This window comes from Neltuma alba, unplaced genomic scaffold (assembly GCF_004799145.2).
Source record: "Neltuma alba isolate B1F8T4 unplaced genomic scaffold, ASM479914v2 tig00002023_pilon, whole genome shotgun sequence".
In the NCBI taxonomy this organism is placed as follows: Eukaryota; Viridiplantae; Streptophyta; class Magnoliopsida; order Fabales; family Fabaceae; genus Neltuma; species Neltuma alba.
This window is the reverse complement of record NW_021632707.1, coordinates 44,205-65,529: the sequence shown is the minus strand read 5'-3', so window position 1 is coordinate 65,529 and position 21,325 is coordinate 44,205. Positions and strand designations below refer to the sequence as shown.

The window sequence follows — 21,325 nt, the reverse complement described above, 5'->3', positions numbered from 1 at the left end:
AGCATAACAGAAAAGACGACGAAGAATACAGAACGCTACCATATTATTCAAGAAGTAAAATTCAAGAGTAGCTGACAGAGCAAGTCTGCAACTAAAATTTCATATGTTTTGATACAACTTCCATTGCACGCTTAGCATTAACCGAAACTGAACACAAGCAAAGAGCGTAGCGCCCTTTTATTCATTAAAACTCGCCAAATATATATAAAATAACAAGCAAACTAGCGAATCAGCACAGTTCCCACCCCGTAAGAGATACAAACACTCAAACGCAAAACCAGCGGATAACCAAAAGGTTCAAGGGTAAGAGCAAACATATACTGGAGGACCATATTTAACAATGGAAGGAAGATTAACTTTATTTTGCTGGTATTTTCTCATCCGGCAACTTTCCTAGGAAAAGTTCTTCCAGTAGAAACCACTTGAGCAGGCCTCGGCAGCAAGTTCTTAGATTCAGAACCCCACTGGACTCCAGCTTTCATTGGAGGAGGAGGTCGAGCTTCTCCCATAGATTGTTTTCGGATTCCAACACTCATATTAGCCAACTTCTCAGCTGTCTCTGCAACCCCACGTACTGTTCTTCCCTTGTTCATCGATGCTGCAATCCCATCGTTAACTTCCATATCACTAAACAGCTAACATGCATCTCCCACGCCATAAAAAGTAACAAAATAATTAGGGGCATATTATTAACATGCTGGCTTACTTGGGCTGTTCTTTCCGGGAGGCCTATACTTTGGTTGTTTGACAGTCTTCAAGGCTTTATCAGTTTTATTTCCATCCTTCGGTACAATCAAGAAGAATTTCGTCAGCAATACACAGAAGAACAATATATAAGAACCAGTAAAATCGTTTTATTTCGGGATTTAGCAGGATTCAGGAACAGATCAACATTTATGCTCTGTTTAGATGAGAAGAAAAGTTGGGAGGCAAGAAAATGAGAGAAGAGAAAATAGAGAGAAGTAAAAACCAAAAAAAAAATGTTATCATCCTTCTTGCTTGGATAGAGGAGAGAACATAAGAAAAAAAGGAAATGTACAAATATTTAAAAGATTAAAATATCCTTATCAAAACATATCATTTAAAATTAAATCAAATTATACTAACACTAACATCATTAAATAATTTAAAATCATGTTATTTGGTTAATATATATTTTTAGATTATTATATTTTAAAACCAAATTATTTACAAAAAGGTGAAAAAGTGAACAATTTTTTAAATATAATAAAAGAAAATAAATAGGCAAAGGAAGAACTCAAGAAAGCACAAGAGAAAGGGCAGCCACGGAAATCTCATTTTCCTCCCCAAATCTCCATATATGGAGAGAAAATTTGGAGAGAGGATTAGACATGGGCCCACCTTATTTTCTTTCCCGCTTTTCCTTCCTCTCACGAAAAACTCATTCCTCCTCTTGTTTTCCTCCCTAATTTTCTCCACTCCTTAATTTTCTCTCCATTCAAACAGGGGTTAATTTCCAGCGATGCATGCCAGTCACTACCACCCCATAATAACATAGCAACCTAGCCTGAATTGCTTTGGCAAAGGGGGAAAAAAACCTAGCCTAAATTGATAATGTGTGTGACAAAAGCCATCCACAGCAAATACATAGCTTGACAGATAGCAATAGACCAGTACAAGGAAGCAAGCACAACAAAGAATTAATAGTCCAAGCTCATATTAACAGCATAACTCACCTCATTTGTCAAATCCAGTTTGCGTTGTACACCTGTAAGAACATTCAACATTGAATGAGAACGTTCACACGTTCAATACATAACTATGATGATTCTTAGCAAATGTGATATAGGGAATAAAACTTAAATCAGGCCGTCACCTGGAGCAAAAGGAGGTTGCAATTTAGTGGGAGGATAATTATTGGTTAGCTTCGAATTAGACAAAGCACCTGAATATCTCTTAGCCCCATGGCGATCCCCCGATCCCCGCACCCCAGCTGTAATAACCAAGCAATTAGTATTCCTATGATTTAAACATCAACAAACGCTTAACTACGAATAAGATTACTATTACGATGATACCAACCGGATGGAGGAGTTCTGGCTATTGCTTTGGTGCGGAGGGAAGGAGGAATATAAAAGCAACTCTACAAAGGAAAAAAGAAGTGTTTAAAATTTGCCAGCACAAGCAGAAAAAGCATAAGGCGAGGATAAAGACATAAATGACATCCACGATGTAATTAGTTAAAAGAATCACCTGGAAGAATGGGTGCTGAAGGGCCTCAGCAGCTGTCGGCCTCTTGCTGGGATCCCATGAGCAAAGTGCCTATATAGATTGCAATATTGCATGAGAGGAAGAGGAAAAATACATAGCATCCCATCATGTGGGAGGTGGACATAATTGAGATGTCTTTGGGATAGAGGTAAGCTACTCACTGTCATAAGGTCGATAGCATCAGCACTTGCAGAGGGGATTAGAACAGAAAGATGAACACCAGCAAGCTGTAATGGTTCGTGCAGAAGGCAGATGCTAATAATAATTAGTGGAAAGATACTTATTAGCTTAAGAATACACTACACTAGCATACTAACGATATAATTAGAGAAATAATTAAGTAATTAATGGCACATGAATTAGTGAAGTCACGAAAAGTTTGCCAACAACGGTTGCAAGACCCAAATTGAAGCAAACCTGTGGAAACTGATAGTTGATATCCCTTGCAAGTTTAAGACCACCAGCCCATGACTCCACGGTGGGACTGCCAATCACACTGCATATTTTGTAGATCTCATCTGCTTCACTGCATACACAGCCATGAAGACACATGTTTATTTCCAACAGAAATGAGAAACTCAGTATACAGATTGCAACTCCCAGAAATCCCCTCGTAAAATATGTGGCGGCATCATATGAAAATTAGACGCAAAGCCAAACCTTATTTCCCAAAAATGGGGATTTTAAACATCCAAGCCCCCCTCCCCTCTTTTTTTTTTTTTGGGGGGGGGGTGTTTAAATACCTGGCACCAGGAAAAAGCGGGCGGAGAGTGAAGAGTTCAGCCATTATAGCACCCATTGCCCACATATCTACGGGGAAAATACCAAAATTAGTAAAGAAAACGTCCTTAAAGTACTCATTCTGTCCCTTGACACTATGGCAAGTGATATCAGTCAAGGCCAAAAAGAACAAAATTATTGCACATCAGATACTTACCAACTTCAGGACCATAGAGATAAGACTGAAGCAGCACTTCAGGAGCTCGATACCTAGTTAGAGGTCATCATAGAAGCCATCAAAACCCTTATGAGCAGATGGTTGCTACAAAACTAAATTATATTAAATAAAGATGCCTACCACCGTGTGGAGACATATTCAGTATAGGGTGGTTGTGAACTGATCTCTCGTGCTAGACCAAAATCAGCAACTTTAATAGCATCCTTGGTAACCAGCAAGTTTTCTGCAAAGAAGAGTGTCTATTGTATAAAACTGGCAAAACTCTAGCAGCAGAACAGACGTAAATGCAGCAGACTAGCCACCTAGTCTGCGTGTGCATGACAAAGTGGCTGATCAATTCATCATCAACTTCTCATAACAACAGATAGTCATTTAATATAAAGAGAAAGAAATGCCACCAACATTGTATGATTTCCATGTCGGACCACATGGCAAACTCTCATTCTATATCAAGATGTACTTTTCCAAGACCGCACCCACAAAATTACCTGGCTTCAGGTCGCGGTGAAAATATCCATGCTGGTGCATGTAAGCAAGACTCTGAAAAATTTGAAAACACCAATTTCTAACTTGGCCTTCAGAAAACAGCTTTGACCTGTCTTTCATGAGCTGGTACAGGTTGTATTCCTGCATTCCCAAAGCGGCACCTTAGTTTAGCATTAGAATTTACACCAGCTCGTCATTATACCATAATAAATTGGCACCTACCATGTACTCGAAAACAAAGTATAGAATGTCACATTCTCGAATAACTTCCTTCAGTTTCACAATATTAGGGTGGTTCATTTTCCTCAACGACTGCAACAAGATACAATGTTTAAGTATATGGAAAAATATAACCAACAGAGGAAAAATTACAAGCATATAACAAGACAGAGCAACTATAAATTATACAAGATGACCATCTAATCACCTTGACCTCTCTCAGATTTATACACTCCTCCCAAGAGTAATATTTCTTCTTCATTTTCTTGATTGCAACCTGTAATTGCAAATAAGTTGTCAAGAACCACACAACGTCTGACTTTGCATGTAGCAATTTTTGACATGCTAACAACACTTACAACTTCACCAGTTTGCTTATTAATAGCTCTCCAGACACTCCCAAATGTTCCATCACCAACCTCCTTGATTAACCTGTACCTGTGATAACCCCCCGCGGGAAAATGCGAATAAGTCAATAGGAAGCAAGGAAAAACAAACAACTTCCACAACAGGTAATTACCTCTCCATTATTCCGTAGAACTGCAAAGCAGCTTTCTTTATTCAAAAGATGTAAGAAAACACACAAGATAATAGAATGTATCTCTTGAAGACAATGCCGAGAAAGTCTACGAAGTATCAACAGATAGGTGCTGTTCCAGCAAAAACCACCATCAATTCTGTCAAAGCATGGGAAGGCTCAAAGTCACAAGCTTTCAGATGAAAGGGCTGCACGGCCTTATTGATTAATAGACCTATGGCTTCATAAGGGTAGCAAGATGCGGGTGGCAATGATGAACAAATACTATAGATCATATTAACACTTCCCAGGTCCAACCAAAATGAGTTATCAAGGCAACAGCATTGATCTCAAGATAGCGTCACTGACCCAGGACATCAAAACTCCAGTAATAGCTACTTCACCAAAACTAATAGGAATTGTTTCAGAGCCTTCAGGTAGCTGATGTTTAGTTCACACCAATATCCATAAGGAGCGAAAATGAATTAAATACTAATGATTACAGGGCACACTGATTCAATGTAATTGCCTATCCGATACTTGACATGGAGAAAGCATCCAACATTCAGTCAGCAACCTGTAAACTTCAGCCCTAAAGAAGGAAGAAAAAAAAAGTCTAATTAAATTTAGTACATCGAAATATACTATTATCATTCACATAAAAAGTGTCCCATAATCATTCTTACCCCAGATGATGATTGACAAGATGTTTTAACTGGATTTTGGGTCAGCAATGCACTGCGTCAGGAGAACAGTTATTAAAAAACATTTCTCATATTGTGTTTAGCAAAAGAGGAAGAACAAGCGCTTACTTGCACAAGTGCACTAAAGATGGAGCACCTGTCTCAGAAGGAACTAGCATTACATACCCATTGGTGATCATCCAAGAGGAACAGAACCCTAGGTGCAATTAACAAAGGAAACAAGAAGAAAATCTACAAGGACAAAGCTATGCCAATCCTGCACTTCTTGGAAAGAAAGCAATCGATACTTGTAGCAATTTGGCCAGAAACAAGCTGCCTCCATATCTTGAATGAGAGAACAAGATCGTCAAAATTCAAATTAAGGGCACCCTGTATAAAAGGAAAACGTGAAAAGTTTAGTGAAGAACCTAAACTTAAAATTTAAACATCTCATGCATGTAGAATATTGTCTTCAAGCAAAATATATCAAAAATAACCCTAGGTAGTGACATTTTAACTGCTATTCAATGTTGACAACTATGAACTCAGAAATTTAGTGCAAAGATTCAAGCTTAGCTAGTCAAGAAATGTACGCCATCAGTATACCACATAAACCAAAATCCAAAAATGAAAATCCCCAGCATAAAAACTTCAGAAGATATACCATCTGAAACAGACTTAGACAGTCAAATAATCACTGGTTCCGATACCAGCAGAATAGAAGACATCCATTAGCCTTTCAGAACATTTGTTCACGACTCCCATACCAAAAGTACATCAGAAATAGAAGGAAACAACATATTATTCATAATAATAGTTTGGGCTCATTACATTATGATAAGATCGTTGCATTAATGCGACATACATTTAAGAGTGACAACGAAGAATGAAAGGGTGTGCGCACAATGTATTTATCCAGAGGATATAGATGCAATGTTTTGAATTGTCTGCAGCAAACGCTTGTAGCGCATGCTAAAAAGCTGAATAATCTAAATTGGCAACCCAGGAGAGATCATAGAAGTGTTGGATTAGATCAATCCAGCCCAGCAAACACGCGGCCAATCAGAGGGGCAAAATTCAGGAATGAATGCAATAATACAGATAATGGCAAATAAATGCCCAACAATGCCCCGAGAGAAAACCCCTAACGGTGAGGAAAAGATGCGTTAAGAAGCACAAGACTCAAATTCGACCCTTAAATATCACGAAAAGAAGAAAAAAAGAAAAATCAACCGCGACGAAACTCCACGACAGGCAAATAAATTCCTTCATGCACAATCCAACAACAGTCCCTTCTCAATTGCAACCCGTGGAACTCAACAAAGTTCTTCATAAACGATAAGCAGACGAACGACGATTTCAGGTTTTCCAGGGGAACAATCATTCAGATTAAAACATAATCGATCACAGAAACCAAAAAAAGACCATACAACTTAAATTAGATCCAATCGGAAACGCCGTGACGAAATAGCCAAAAAAAAAAAAGGAAGATAAAGTGACGACAAACTGACAAGGCAATCAAGGTGCAAGGAGAACCTGAACGGCAAGCAGCATAACCACCGTCGAAAGAGGTGGAATCCAGATATTCCTCTCCGCCCACTTTTCCCACCAAACTGCGAATATCTAAATTCTCAAACCAGACACTCCTTCTCTCTCTCCCTCTTGCTTCGTGCGGACCAAGGATTGCAAATTTCGCTTTCCCACCGGCTTTATATACCATGCGTCTCCAAATCCCGCCCTATATGCTATATATAGTGCTTCTCCGCGTGGGCCCAGCTCCTGTCAGATCCGACGGCTGATCCTCAGATTCCGTTCATCTTCCGACACGTGGCATTTCTGGAAACACAAGATTTTATATTCAAAATTTCGAGGAATATTTTCACTGTATTAAGGTTGATGATTATTAATTATATCTCAAACTATTTTTAATGAGAATAATTGCTAAAATCCTGAAAAGCAGAGATAGAAATTAGACATTAAATATTTATTTTGCAGGTTGATTTTTTACCAAATACTCCTTTGGTTTCAAAATAGAGTATTATTTGTTGATTGAGATGGCAAATAAAAACGGGCTGCATGTGGAAAAAGAGGGAAACCGTATGTCGCTTTATGGCAGGGACAAATTTATCCATTGATAATGATAATTGACCTGCAAAATGTCTAGGGCCAATAAACTAATTGTTAAAAAGGTTATGAATTAGAATGCAGTTGTAAATACCGAATTTCTAAATTATTGATATTTTGCATTAAATCAGCTGATTAATCTTGATTTATTTTAAATAATTATTGTATTTACATAATTGTTACCAAAATTTTAAAAATTAAATAATGTAATTGATATAATAATATTAATTAGGTTGCGTGGTTGAGCATATAGTAATTAATATTCATATTTAATATTGAAAATATCTCTGGCTCGTGGAATTTATTCAGCCCACTACAAATTTGATATTGATGTGTTATCACTATCCTATTTGGTTGATGTACTGTGAAAAGACGTCGCTGAACCAAAAAAATATGATTCACCATGTCAAATTATTTTCACGAATCATGATCATGTCTGATTAGTACTTTTTTTTTTAATTTTTCATGTAAAACGGATCATTAAATGCTGATTTTTTTTAGCCATGGGTAAAAGTAAAGAGTCTATTTCAAAACACTAACATATATTCAGTGAGAGAGCTTTTTGAACTTATAATCTTTCTTTTCTCATGAGGGTTTTTAATGTGAGACTCCGTCTGTAGAAAATTTTATCATATTTCACCGATGAAAAGAATTCATGCATTTATAGAAAATCGAACACACAATCTTGTGTTTAAGCAAGATTTGAGGTGACTCTAACTACATATACAAATTAAAATTATTACTTCGTTTTTATTATAAATTTTTTGTAACTTATTCTCACATACTGAAGACCACGTTAAATTGAGAAAAAATTTTAAATTTATAAATTATTCTCATATCTTTCTCTCTTTCCAAAAGAATTATATAGGAATAAAATTAAAAAGTATCATTAAATACTCTACAAATAACTTATATTTAGGATCAAAAATTTGTCCGACCAGTGACTTGTAATAAAAACCTGAATGGTACAATTTTTTTTTAATTACATATTTTGATAATGACTGGATAGAAGTGTCTTATATATAAAATTTAAGAGAGTATCTGTCAAAACAAATAAGTTATGAATATATGGTGAGCTCTGATTGCGATCCACGAAAGAATAAAAGCCATAGGATAAGACCTAATTAATTTATGTTTACAAAAATGGAAAAAGGACAAAAAAATTCTCAAATGATTGGGTTTTTCATAATGGTTTCATTAATTAGAAGCATGATTATGTTTATGATGAGGCTGGCTGTGATAATTAGTAACGACAACCGACCAAAGCACAATTAGGGAGACACCCACACGGGTGTACCAGAGATACAGCAAAGCTTTGCTGAGCCAGAATTATAAGCGTATCTAATGATTGCAATTACAAAATTTAAAAAAGTTTGTGGTTGAAACAATCAACAATTCAGACGTATTATTATTTATTAGAATTGCTTATTATTGAACTAAAAAAATGCTGATTATTCTTATAAAACATTTGTTATTATTGCCATATCAATTTTATTCATTGGGTGTGTTTGTTTGCTTGTCTTTTTGTACACACTATTCATGGCATGTTTTATTTTCAAGATTGCAAAATGGTCTCATTGATTTTAGATAACTGACAAAATTTCAATTAACTCAATCATATCAAAAGTTGATTGTCTCTATAATATGGAATATCAATTAAGAATTATAAAAATCAATCTCATTAAAATTTTCCAATTTTAAGATTGAGCAAGGTTTCAACTTTCCAATATGTAATTCTCTTGGCCAAATCCATGAATTAATGAAATTATCTGAATAAAAAGTCAAATAACACTACAATTTTCTGCAGCTAATCCACAATTTTGCAACTAATATATTTTATATTTAGAAATTACATTCAATTAGCTATTTAATTTTAATTACATTCAATTAGCTATTTAATTTTTAGACTTCCAAACCATGCATAGAACCTTAATCTTCTCCAATTAATATGTTTTGCATGTGTAAACTATTACTCCTCTGGTACTTAATATAATGATCATTTAACTAATTTGATTAGATTAAGGAAGTTAGATAAGTTAGTTAATTATAAGAAATGTGACACATTTTTCCTAAAACACCATAATCATCTTTCTTAATATTCCATCTCCCTCTTCTACTTAATTATGGTTAAGGGAGTACCCATGGGGGTAATTTAGATAAAATTGATAAATATGAGAAATGGATCTTATATTTATTATCAAAACAAACTCAAGAATTGGGTCCTATATTAAGGACCGGAGGAGTATCTCACATTTGCTTGCATGCTAGAGTGTTATATCATTCATGCTCTCTTTAACCAAAACAATCCAATTGTTTTTTTTTTTTTTGGGGGTGAATCTCACGAATTCCCATCTTAGCGGATTATGGAGAGAAAAATATAATAAAGAAAATTTGTGGGATATGAGATCCACGAGAAAAGACACTCAGAACATTTTGGTATTCCAAAAGTATGTAAGTATTTCTCAAAGAAAATTATCATTAGGGTGAACTGGACTTTATGTAAAGAATAAGTATATTATTATATGCAGATTCGATTGGTTTCTTCTTTTTGCCCCGCACGGATTCGTTTGATATTATATACATGTATAATATATAATGTGCGTGTTGTGAAAGAAAACATGTGCGTGGACTAATGTTTGTGTTTGAGAATTGATGATATGAGATTTATTTAATGATGATGACGATGAGTAGTTCGGTCAGGGCACTTGGAGGAGGCGAGAATTGTCGTGCATTGCCGGTATTTGTTAGGTTCACTAAGTATTTGATTTAATTTGTACATCCAATTTACAATATTAGTCATTTTAACAAAATTTTCAAAATTAAGAAAGATTAATTAATACTCCTTAAATCTATCTTAAGTTGAAATATTTTTTTTTAACTTTATTCATATTAAATGAGGTTCTAAATGAAAGCAAAAAATACAAAATGACTTATATTTTGAATCAAGTCATTTTCTTAGTAGAGCCCTATATGATAAATGAAAAGAAGCACATGGGGTGTTTGGATGGAAACTAAACTATGATTTTAGAAATAATTTTACAGCCTACAAAATAAATATATGGAGGAGTTTGTCTCGATTTTAAAAGGTAATATATTTTTAATTAGCAACAACTGTACGAGTTACATATATACTCCTCTTGTCCTTAATATAAGACTTATTTAATTAATTTGATTAGATTAAGAAAGTTAGGTAAGTTAGTTAAGTATAATAAATATGACATGTTTTTTTTAAAATACTTTAATCACTTTCATCATATCCTCCCTCCATCTCATACTTGATTATGGTTGAGGGAGTGTCAATAGGGGTAATTTGACAAAAATTTATAGATATAAGAAATATATATTATATTTAGGACTAAAATCAACTCTGCAATTAGATCCTATATTAAGAATCAGATGAGTACTTATCAACCAAACCATTATTAGCAACAAAATTAAATTATATATATTCTTATAAAATACGAAGGAAAAATATAACTTTTGTCTTTAAACATATTTTAATTATTGATTACTCATCAGTTACTAAATTTTAACTAAAATAAACTCATGAATTCCTACACTTTTTTTATCTAAAATAAATCAATTCTTAAAAATCTTTTTGCCTAGAAACAAGTCAATCCCTATTGTGATTTATTAATTTAGTAAACTGCGGGAAAAAAAAGTTTATAAGGTACCGTTTATATTTCTTTGTAATTATTGAAGGCGCCACCGTTTGTTGACATCATTCATATGAACAACTTTCCTTATATGCCACTTGAACGTCAATAATGTAATAATAATAATAATGGCTCCTCCACCATTTGAAATTGGTTGAAGATGCCTCACATCATCCTCCCCCACACTTCATCTCGAGAAGCGTCTAAAACAAGATATTACGTGTGCGTCTAGAGAGAGAAAGATACTTAAAATACAGTTACTTATCCTATTAGATGATATTAGTTACATGGATTATACAATACCATTGAGCTCTATCAAAAACTAAATTTGTAAATAAATTGTTGATCAAAAAATCTTACTTGATAATTTTATTAAGTGTTTTCTTTATTCTTATTCAAAATTTGAACTACTCATAACAATATGGTTTTGAGGGTGTTAGGTTTGTGATGAAAGGACTTTTTAAAAAGTATTTTTATTTAAATTGAGATATAATTCTTTTTATATATTTATTTTATATACCGTAAAATTATTTTTAAAATTACGTTATATTTTTAACCAAACACTCTTTTCAAGTGATACTTTGATGGACAATATTCCATTTAGTGATGGGCGAATATGACGGAGAGTGGTGCAAGAATAATATGGTCTATTTATAATTCAAACATAACTCTAGCTAGATAGGAAAAATTACTCACGAGCTTCTGTTTAGTAATTTTACTACTTAAAAGCATTTTAGTGTAGACGTATATTTAGTATTCTCATCTTTTATATGGTACATTCAATACTCTGATTTTATTTTATTTTTTAAATTCAGCATTTGAGATGTTGAATATATTAAGAAAATAAGATCAGGATACTAATTATATCATGTACAAAAAATCAGGATATCGCACCTTTACCCAATATTTTATACGTTTTTGTACACCAAAAGCAACACTATTGTGAAGGATTTCTTACTCCCAAAGTATTTATAGGCGAATTCATATGCTTGTGAGCAATAAAATAAAATTTACAAGTATATATGAGCGATTTCTGCAGAAATTTAACGTATTTTTATTTTTATATTTATATTTTTTTCATTTTCATAGACATGATTTAGTAGACCAAACAAGAGCTACGTGTGCGTCTGGGATAGCTTTAAAAAGCTTTAGAAGTTAGTTAGGACCACACAAAAAAAAAAAACCAGCTAAAGGGAGGGGAAAAAATTGTGTTTATTAACATAGCTCTGGAGGCAATTGACTTTTTTTTTCCCACCAAAAAGCCACTTTAAAGGAGAAATGATTTATTTTTTGTTTTTTGGACTTTTTTCATACTTAAATTTTTTGAAACTTTTTTTAGCTGAATTTTTGAAACTTAATTTTTAATATATTATCTGAACAAATCTGTGTCAAACTACTTTTTTTATGAAGATCCATCTAAATATAAATCATATTAAATAAACTAATTTAGTTTGTAAAAATTAGTGAATAAAATTTAGGAGGTGTTTAGGTAGAAACAAAACCATGGTTTTAAAGTGTTTTTACGAAAATAAATATATAAAAAAATTTATTTCAATTACATAAGAAGTAATTTTAGGATTACTCAAGTACCCCTTAATTCCATCAATATAAATCCAAACAAGCCAATTGGAATAAAGGCATAGATGAGAATAGGATTACAGAAGACCGGGGTGGCGGGTGGCGGGTGGCGGGAACACTGAGGTGAAGAGAGATTGACACGTGTCGAAGGAGGGCTCTTAGGTGGGAGGCCATCGCTACCGCCACCAAATCACCTCTTTCTTTGTGCTCACTCCACGCAATATCCGCTTTTGACCTCAACCCCTATACCTACTCAAATTGTTCAAATTTAAAAAATAATAACTTATTCTTTAATACAACGGAAAGGACTAAAAAGTAATAATTTTAAAAAAAGATATTTAGAAATAATTAAATTTAAATTGTCCAAATTTATGTGATTTTATAATTTAAGTTAAAACTAATAATTAATATGCATCTTTCTGATTTCTTGTATTATTAATGATTAATTATTATTTTTAATATTTTATTATTTTAAATAGATAAAAAAATTAAAGAGTAAATAGAATAATGACCAATTTTATAGTGAAAATAATATTTATATTAAAAAAATATGTGAGCCCCATATATACTTAGTGTGCTCCTGAGGCGGTTTTAGAAAGCAAATTTTATCTCTTTAAAGGAAAAAAAAATACATATAGTATCATGCATTTTTTGATTTATCCTCCACTTTTCTTTTAATATTCTTATTCTGTTTCTTCTTATTCAAATCGAAAACTTTCCCTCATCATGTTTTTGTTAAATTTTCTCTTCAAATTTTCTCTCCACATGTAATATGATATGGTAAACGCGTTGTTGGGGTTATTTGAATTTCCCTAATTTCTATATTCATAGGATATTCTTAATTAAATGCACTGTATAATTAGGAAGGAGGAATGAACATATTCTAACCTTAAAAATATGAAAAAGGTAACACATGTTTACGTTTTAACTCGTCAGCCATGTTTCCAAGATTAGAATTATAGACAGGGCAAGAAATTTAATACTCCAAATCCTTCTTTTACTCGTTTTTCATCGGGCGGCATTGGGAATGCCGAACTCAGGACTTCCGTGTTCCCCGTGTCTTCCATGGGCTTTCCATAGACCAAATATGGAACGTGGCCCAGTTGGCTAACCTCAAAAGTCAAAATAACGACAATTTTGGTACAACTATTTTCAGTCCTTAATTAAGACCTGGTTTCACTCTCAATTTATAATTCAAACATACATGTTTGATCAAGGTAATCCTTCACTACTAAATATAAAACCTACTTTGGTAATAGATATTATCTTTTCTAAAATACTTTTCCGGTTCTAAATATAAGACCCACTTTGCAAAGTGGGTCTTATATTTAGAATCAGAGAAGTATTTTAGAAAAGATAACATCTATTACCTCTGGTCATAATTATAATATCTCATTTGCAGATTATAAACGAGATCTTATAATTAGAACTGGAGGTAGTATTTACTATAAATAATTAGCTTAACTAACTTTCTTAATATCTCCAAATTATTCAACTGGTTCTTAATATAAGAACTATTAGACTAATTTGAATAGATTAAAGAAGTTTATTGAATTAGTTAGTTTTAATAAGCAAGTATTATCTTCTCTAAAATACTTCTACATGTGTATTGATTAGAATTACCATTTGATGAAATCTTTAACATGTACTATAAGAACTACTTTAAAAAAATTAGATAAATATGATTAACAAAATAGATTATGACCTTATATTTAGAATTAAATTGAAAGTCAAAATAGTTCTTATATTAAAGACGCAATAGTATTAAGGGCTAGAGGCAGTACTTGCGAATATACTTTAGCAACTTATCACACAGTCACGAAGCAGAGAACTTAATTTGAATATTCAGATCGAGCAAAAGATATCTCAGAGACCAAATTAAAACTTATGAGCCATCGGTAAGCGTTTTGGTTTCGCAGCGGCAGCATGTTGTGATTATTATTACAACACAGGCCTCCCACTTTGGGTACTGTTCATCTTGGTGATGTGAACCTCCTGAGGAAGAAGATTGTACTTAACTTCATGCACCTCAAATATCTTCTTCAGCTCCAACAAAAGCTCTGTCATCCGATTGTTTCTCTCCCCATAGTTCTGATGGTTGATCGTGTGCTGAACACAAAGACACAGTTTCAGCTTATCCACATTCTCTATCTCTTTCGCTATCACCGCGTGCTTTGGATTCCAGTACTTCGGCTTGCTCTCTATGTACCTGTATATACATATACATACACATACTCATCAAAATCTGATCATATTACTGTGAAAAGAAAGATAAAGATCAGAGAGACATATTCTTACGTTTGAATTGATTTCTTGAGAGAAATGATGGTCTCCATAGGTGTTGAAACGTCAATAACGAAATCAACAGAATCCCACATTTCTGGACTCCTATAGAAATTGCTTATGGGCTTGCTGAGCAAAACTGCGTTGGGGTAGTAGATTTTCTCATTGTCGTATCGAAGAAACACAGTCGTCAAGATATTCATCTCCTCCACAATCATCTGTTGAAGAAGCAGCAATATGGTTAATGAATACAAGAATAATGTTAAATTAATTAAGAAGAAGAAGTGGGCATCCTTGATGAGTTTGATGAGAATATATGATAACTTACGTGAACATCGTCAATGACACAGCGATCTCCAATGTCAAAAGGGTGCATGATGAAGACGAAGATGATGGCCTCCAGCACAGTTTTGCAAGTGCCTTGGAAGGCAACCCCAACCAGAACTATTTGTGTGATGAAGAAAAGTATTACTTTGAGGGTAGCCAGCTCCATCACCAAAAGGAACACTATGATCGTTACAACTATCACTATGGAACTTGCTAGTTTGTGAAGCTGTTGAACTGCTGTTTTGGTGTCGTTCAGTGATTGTGCCAGAGTCTTTCTTTCATAGTAAGCTCGAATCTGATTATATATCCATGCAAATTCGTTCATTAATATTATCTAATACATTAGTTGATTAAAGCCAACAAAGTAATTAGTAACAAAGGGATCATCATGGAACTGGGGATTCTGCAGTAAGAAACTTACCACCCAATTTCTAAAGGAGGACCTGGAGATCTTTCCAGTTTCAAGGGCGCCTTCGAAGAGCGGGAATATAGTATGAACCTCAACTCTCTTCAAAAATCTCATGAGATCCTCCTCTTCAATATACCTTCAATAGTATAATTCATGAATCATATGTGTCACTTGTTGTGCCAATCAAAAGTCAGAGATCATACACAATTTAGCTTATATTATTAATGAATCCTTCCATTTTATTAGCATACCTAAGAATAAGCCTGAAACTAGGGGAGTGTTTATATCAGCTTTAGAAGTAATTTTACGAAGTTTAAAATGAGTATGTCATAAGAGTTTTGTCTTCACTTAGTCTAAAACACTTTTTCTACGTGCTTTTACTGTATACCAAACATATTTCCTCCTGTCTTTAATGAATGAGTTAAGACAACTAATTTGAAAAAACTAAAAAAATTAGTTAAGTTACTTATTTCTGATGAGTTTATTTTTAATTTTTTAAATTATCCTCTTTAATTATATATATTAAAATTACCTATTAGTAGAAACTTCTTACAGTTGATAGAAAAATTTTAAAAAATATTATAAATTACAAGCAAAAAATGAGTTGAGGTGTAATATTTAAGATAAAGACAGTGTTTGCGTAGAAACAAAATCATAAATAATTTTAAAAATGCTTATGACATATAAAGTAAAATGTAGAAAAGTTTATTTTGATGTGAAAAAATACTTTTATTAAGTGATTTTGGGTTTTCAAACACCTCCTAGATTCATCTATCAACTAGTCATTATATTTATTACACTAGGAAGGACGTATATAATAATGGAGAGAATATTTGAAATGGCACAGTGGCGGGTGGGGGGGAAGATCGTGGACCAGCTAGACTGAGGGCGACAAGACAGAACGCAACGATGATTACTAGTTTACTAATGTGGGTGCGTACTGCTATGCACGAAAAGGCAGGGAGCGGCTAATGGGGAAATAGAAGATGGATATATAGGGGGTGTTTGGGAAACCCAAAACCATGGTTTCAGAAGCACTTTTCCGCAAAACGAGGTAATCTCCTCCACATATTTACTTCGTAATCCGTAAAAACACTTCTGAAACCATGGTTTGGTTTCTATCCAAACCATATTTATAGACGGAAGCCTAGCCTGGACGTGCCTGGTGATAGCTACCTGGCTACCTCACTCTTGCATCCACAGCGTCAAACGACATCATGACTGGTTGTCGTTTGGTGCAGAAGCCGCAGTGGGGTGAGTTTGATGATGACCATAAGGACCACAGAGCAACTATTTGACGCGATTATATTAGAGGGACCACAGAGCAGCTCTTCAAAGCCGCCTCACAAGGTGGGTCGTTTCATTAAACACCTGTATGTCTGAACCATAATTTTGATTTCGACCCGTTTCGAATAATTTATAAGTAATTTTTCAATTGTCATTTAGAATATAAGATAAGTATTGTCTCAACTTACATAAATGTGCTTATAAATGATTTCAAATATGATTTTAAATAAGGCCAGAGTGGGTTTGTGGAATGTGATATATTGTCAAGATCTCCGTGGATGAAGCTGGTTCACAAAATTATTCTTTACATCATTCATTCATTGATATGTACATATATATATTTATATATATAAATGTATGTTAATTATTAAGTTTTTCCACTTAGTGGCCCTGACGCATGCGTGAGAGGTGCTGAATTTTATCACGTTTTAGTGACACACACACACACACATATTGCTACTATATATATATATATATATATATATGTGAGGATCAGTGGCCCATCTCTAATTACTACTCCCTCCGATTCTTATTATAAATTTTTCAAATAGCTAATATATGGATAACAAATAATTAGTTAAAGTTATTTAAAAATAATAAATATGTTAAAAACACATTTTTCTTTTCAAATATGCTTTTATAATGAATGAGAAAAAATATGAAAGAGAACGTGTGAAAAAAATATGGGAGAATTGCAATTAGGTCCCACTCAAAGGAATTAAATGCAAAAAGGTCCCTTGAAATCATGAAATTATTCTGAAGTCCCAAGGGACCTTTTTGCAATAAATTTTATTTGTTTAATTACCAAATTACCCTTCTTTTTTTTATTTAAACTTTGTATTGACAACTCAGGGTACAAGGATTGACAACTATCGCGGCTGGTTTGACAACACATTTTCTCAGCATATCAGACCATAAGTTGTCAAACCAGCCGCGATAGTTGTCAATCCTTGCACCCTGAGTTGTCAACCACTGCTCTTTCAGTTGTCAATGCAAACTTAAAAAAAAAAAAAAGAAGGGTAATTTGGTAAGTAAACAAATAAAATTTAATGCAAAAAAAATTTTGGGACTTTAAAATAATTTTATGATTTCAATGGACTTTTTTGTATTTAATTCCCTTGAGTGGGACCTAATTGCCATTTTTCCAAAAAATATTAGACGCAAGAAATAATTAAGGGTAACATTAAAAAAATACATTGAATGTTAAGACGAATCAAAATTGAAACTTATAACATGGATTACACCTATTTTCAAGTTTGAAACTTGTAAATATGACGTATGGAGGAAGGGAGTATATATGGCGTGGCATGTTATTAATTTCTTTATACTACCTCCAATCCTTAATATAAGATCCTGTTTTACTTTTATTTTGATCATAAATATAAGATCCCAATCCATTTTGTCTCTCATATTTATTCAATTTTTTCCAAGATAATCTTTCTAATAATTATAGTTCTAGCTAATATAGTTGATTAGTAATGATATTTTAGGAAATGTAACACCTATTTATTACAAATAACTAATTTAACTTCTTTTCTTAATATCCTCAAATTAGCCAACTGGGTCTTCTAATTAGGACTGGAACTAGTATATAAATATAAAGCAGTATAATCAAAATTTTATGAAGGAAATCTCATGGATTAGTGGAAGTTCTTATCATGATAATATATTAACTCTGTAACTATGATAAGACATGTCATAGTTTGATGAGATGATTGTGTTAAAAGAAGATAGTACAAAGAAATTAAAAGTTCATCGTTTGAATCTCTAAACTAAATATTATTTCAACGGATGTGATGTTATTCTGTGCATGCAAAAGCGCATCAAAATTTCTTATAGCTAATTAATCTGTGACAAGTGTTTTAAACTGTGGGTATCCCCCCAAATTATGCCTCTAATTACCATGCAGAGGTCATACAAAAGCTATCTCTACTGCTTAAGAACTAGTTTCAATAGTTATTTCTTAACTATAAGTTTTTTAAAAAATAAATTTTTATTTAAAAATTACTAATTATAAATTTTAAATTTAAACGATTAAAACTGATTTTGAATAATTTAGATTTCATCCTAACGATAAGTATTATTATACTCACCACTGCTGAAATTGGTTCTATCTACTTAAGCATCGATCTAATAAATAATTAACATAATAAATTAATAATAATACACGCTACTTACTTGGCACCAGGTTTAGCAACGTTCTTGAAAATCCTCTGGGCACAATTCCTAGCTTCCCACTCGCTGCAGATTTCCGACTCGGAGTTCCCGAAATCGTCGACGGTCCGGGAAATCGTGGACAGCCCTGACGACCTCACGTAGTTGACCAGCCTTTTCACGCTCCACACCGACGCCGTGCTCTCCATACTTAGTTCTCTCAGCTTCTCCATATCTATCTTCCTCGACCCAAACTTCTTCGACTTGTACAAGTTCTTTGCCTCCTTCATCGCCTTGTTCCTTTCCTTCCAGTTCGCCGGCATTGACTTGGACCCCGTCAGATGCTGCGACGTCGTTCCCTCGATCTCCTCCAATGGCGGCCCCGAGAGCGTGTCCAGTATGTAATGATGGAACACGCTCTCTTTCATTCTGTCGAAGTAGGTCGTGACGTGGAACGACGAGGCTAGAAGTTTCACCAGGACGATCTTCACGAGCCAGATTACGGCTCCGAGGAGGACGGCCACCAGAGCCTGGAACACCTTGTTGAGGAACTTGTGGTTTTTTTTCTGGATGTTGTCGAAGACGACGGTCCAGTACGAGAATAACACGAGGCCAAGCCATATGCAGTTTCTGATGCTTTTTCTGAGACCGTAGATGAAGTATAACACCTTTTCTCTGAGCATGAAGTTCCGTTCTATGATGAACACGGAGACGGCCACGAGCCAGCCGGAGACTAACCTTCCACTGAACGTGACCATCCCCATCAAGCACCATTTCCAAATCTCCAAACCCCACAAATGCTTCGTCTTAATGGAAGCAATGGTGGTGCTAGAGACCAAGCTGGTTAATATGATGAGGAACAAGGCCCATTCCAGCACGCGCTTCCATTGAATCTTCCGACGACGACGTTTGGTTTTCTTGTGTGACCTGGGGCGGCCGTCCTCCCCGACCTCATCTTCTTCTTCATCATCGTCGTCGTCGTCATCCCATTCGTCGTCGGTGGAAGAATACCGGGCGGCGTCGTCATGGGCTTCTTCGGGGACAGTGAAGTTAGCGTAGAGTGGGTGGTCATATTCTTGGATGCGAGATTTGGGTTTGGAAAAGCTGAGGCGATTGAAGGTCTTAACTCTAGAAGTGAGCTCTGGCTTGCTGTTGGTGATGATGGTGTCGTTGTTATTGTTGCTGTGGTGAGTTTCCACGGAAGGAGGGCTAGCGTTGAGGTGGTCGATGAAGAGAACGACCTGATCGGACTTTGGTTTATTATCCATGGAAGGATCTCAGAGAGAGAGAGAGAGAGAGAGATCGGAAAATAGTAATGGAGTTACAGGGGTGGTGAGCAGTCTCTCTGAAGCAAGTTAGTCAAGGCATGGCAGTGCATGCAGGCCTATTTGAAGACCGAAGCATCGTAACAAAACGAAGAAAACGATCGAAAAGGCATTGACCTCGTGCTCATAATTTGATCACATATAAGCTAGTTAATGAGTTGGTTTTATATAAATCTAAATATATTACCTTAATTTATTTTACCTCTTATATTTATCAATTATAATAAAATATTGGATGGTGATTGGAATAATAATAAAAAATTGTTTGTTTGGGTGCCACGCCAACTTGTCTTATGATTATGAGTTGACAAGGAATAGAAAATGGAGGAGCAAGGAAACAATAAAGGGACGTGGGTGGTGCATGGGGTAGATAGAAGAGGACGGTGAGGGGATAATAGGATGATAGAAGGGGAAGAAGAAGAATGTGAGGGAAGTATTGGAAGACGAAAGCACCCAAAAAGGAGAAATTGGTGCGCACATGGCGTGGGCCCCCCTTCCCGCACTCCTGGATTCTCAGGTCCCACATTTATATATTTTTTTAAAGACAACAATTTCTTTAAAGAAAAATTGCAAGTGGTTTTACGTAATGAATATTTCAGCGGAGAATTTTCCAGCAAATTTAAAAATATCCTTGCTTTTTAACATTAATATCATTTTTATTCTTTATTATTTAATACGGTTAGTATATAATTAAAACATGCACTAAATTGACTATATATAACCTCCTTGATCACCGATCAAGTATTGTTTGACCATCCATCATCCAACCTTGAGCCAACTACTTCTTGATTCAATGATCAATCTAGTGAAATTTCTAGTATCCTTATCAACGCATGAACGATTGCCCGTATGATTTTTTGTTTTGTTTTGGGTTTATATTTCATATCATTTCCGCTTTTTAGTATAAAATTTAGTTTATACTTCAAATTAGACTATAAACTAGAAACTAGAGATAATATTAAAGACTGAAAATAATATTAAACTATAGGGTAAATCGTTTATTAAGAATAGGAGATAAGACTACTTCCAGTCTTAATTATAAGATGTCGTTTGCAGTTTACAAATGAGATCTTATAATTAGGACCCG

The 21,325-nt window shown here is 34.3% G+C and overlaps 2 protein-coding genes across 5 annotated transcripts; both read right to left on the bottom strand.

Annotated features, from left to right (window-relative positions):
• Positions 1-24: 24 nt before the first annotated feature.
• Positions 25-6,807, bottom strand: LOC114715513 (cyclin-dependent kinase F-4). 4 transcript variants are annotated; one of them, XM_028900381.1, is made up of 19 exons: positions 6,632-6,807; positions 5,225-5,485; positions 5,099-5,150; positions 4,416-5,004; positions 4,255-4,333; positions 4,104-4,172; positions 3,899-3,988; positions 3,679-3,817; positions 3,311-3,413; positions 3,170-3,222; positions 2,976-3,042; positions 2,650-2,758; positions 2,394-2,459; positions 2,215-2,283; positions 2,044-2,104; positions 1,838-1,954; positions 1,698-1,729; positions 707-782; positions 25-598 (listed from the first exon to the last, which is right to left on the bottom strand). In XM_028900381.1, exons 4-19 carry the CDS (start codon positions 4,421-4,423, stop codon positions 378-380), a joined length of 1,359 nt encoding a protein of 452 aa, XP_028756214.1. In that variant the 5' UTR covers positions 4,424-5,004; positions 5,099-5,150; positions 5,225-5,485; positions 6,632-6,807; the 3' UTR covers positions 25-377. The 4 variants fall into 4 exon arrangements, with proteins under 4 accessions (XP_028756214.1, XP_028756230.1, XP_028756236.1 ...); XM_028900397.1 differs by having other exon boundaries at positions 5,253-5,485; XM_028900403.1 differs by having other exon boundaries at positions 5,282-5,485.
• A 7,396-nt stretch (positions 6,808-14,203) lies between these two features.
• On the bottom strand, positions 14,204-20,251 carry LOC114715502 (mechanosensitive ion channel protein 10). Its single transcript, XM_028900375.1, has 5 exons — positions 18,938-20,251; positions 15,485-15,608; positions 15,065-15,358; positions 14,752-14,954; positions 14,204-14,662 (listed from the first exon to the last, which is right to left on the bottom strand). The coding sequence occupies exons 1-5, from the start codon at positions 20,179-20,181 to the stop codon at positions 14,395-14,397; spliced, it is 2,133 nt and encodes a 710-aa protein (XP_028756208.1). The 5' UTR covers positions 20,182-20,251; the 3' UTR covers positions 14,204-14,394.
• Between the last annotated feature and the right edge of the window lie 1,074 nt (positions 20,252-21,325).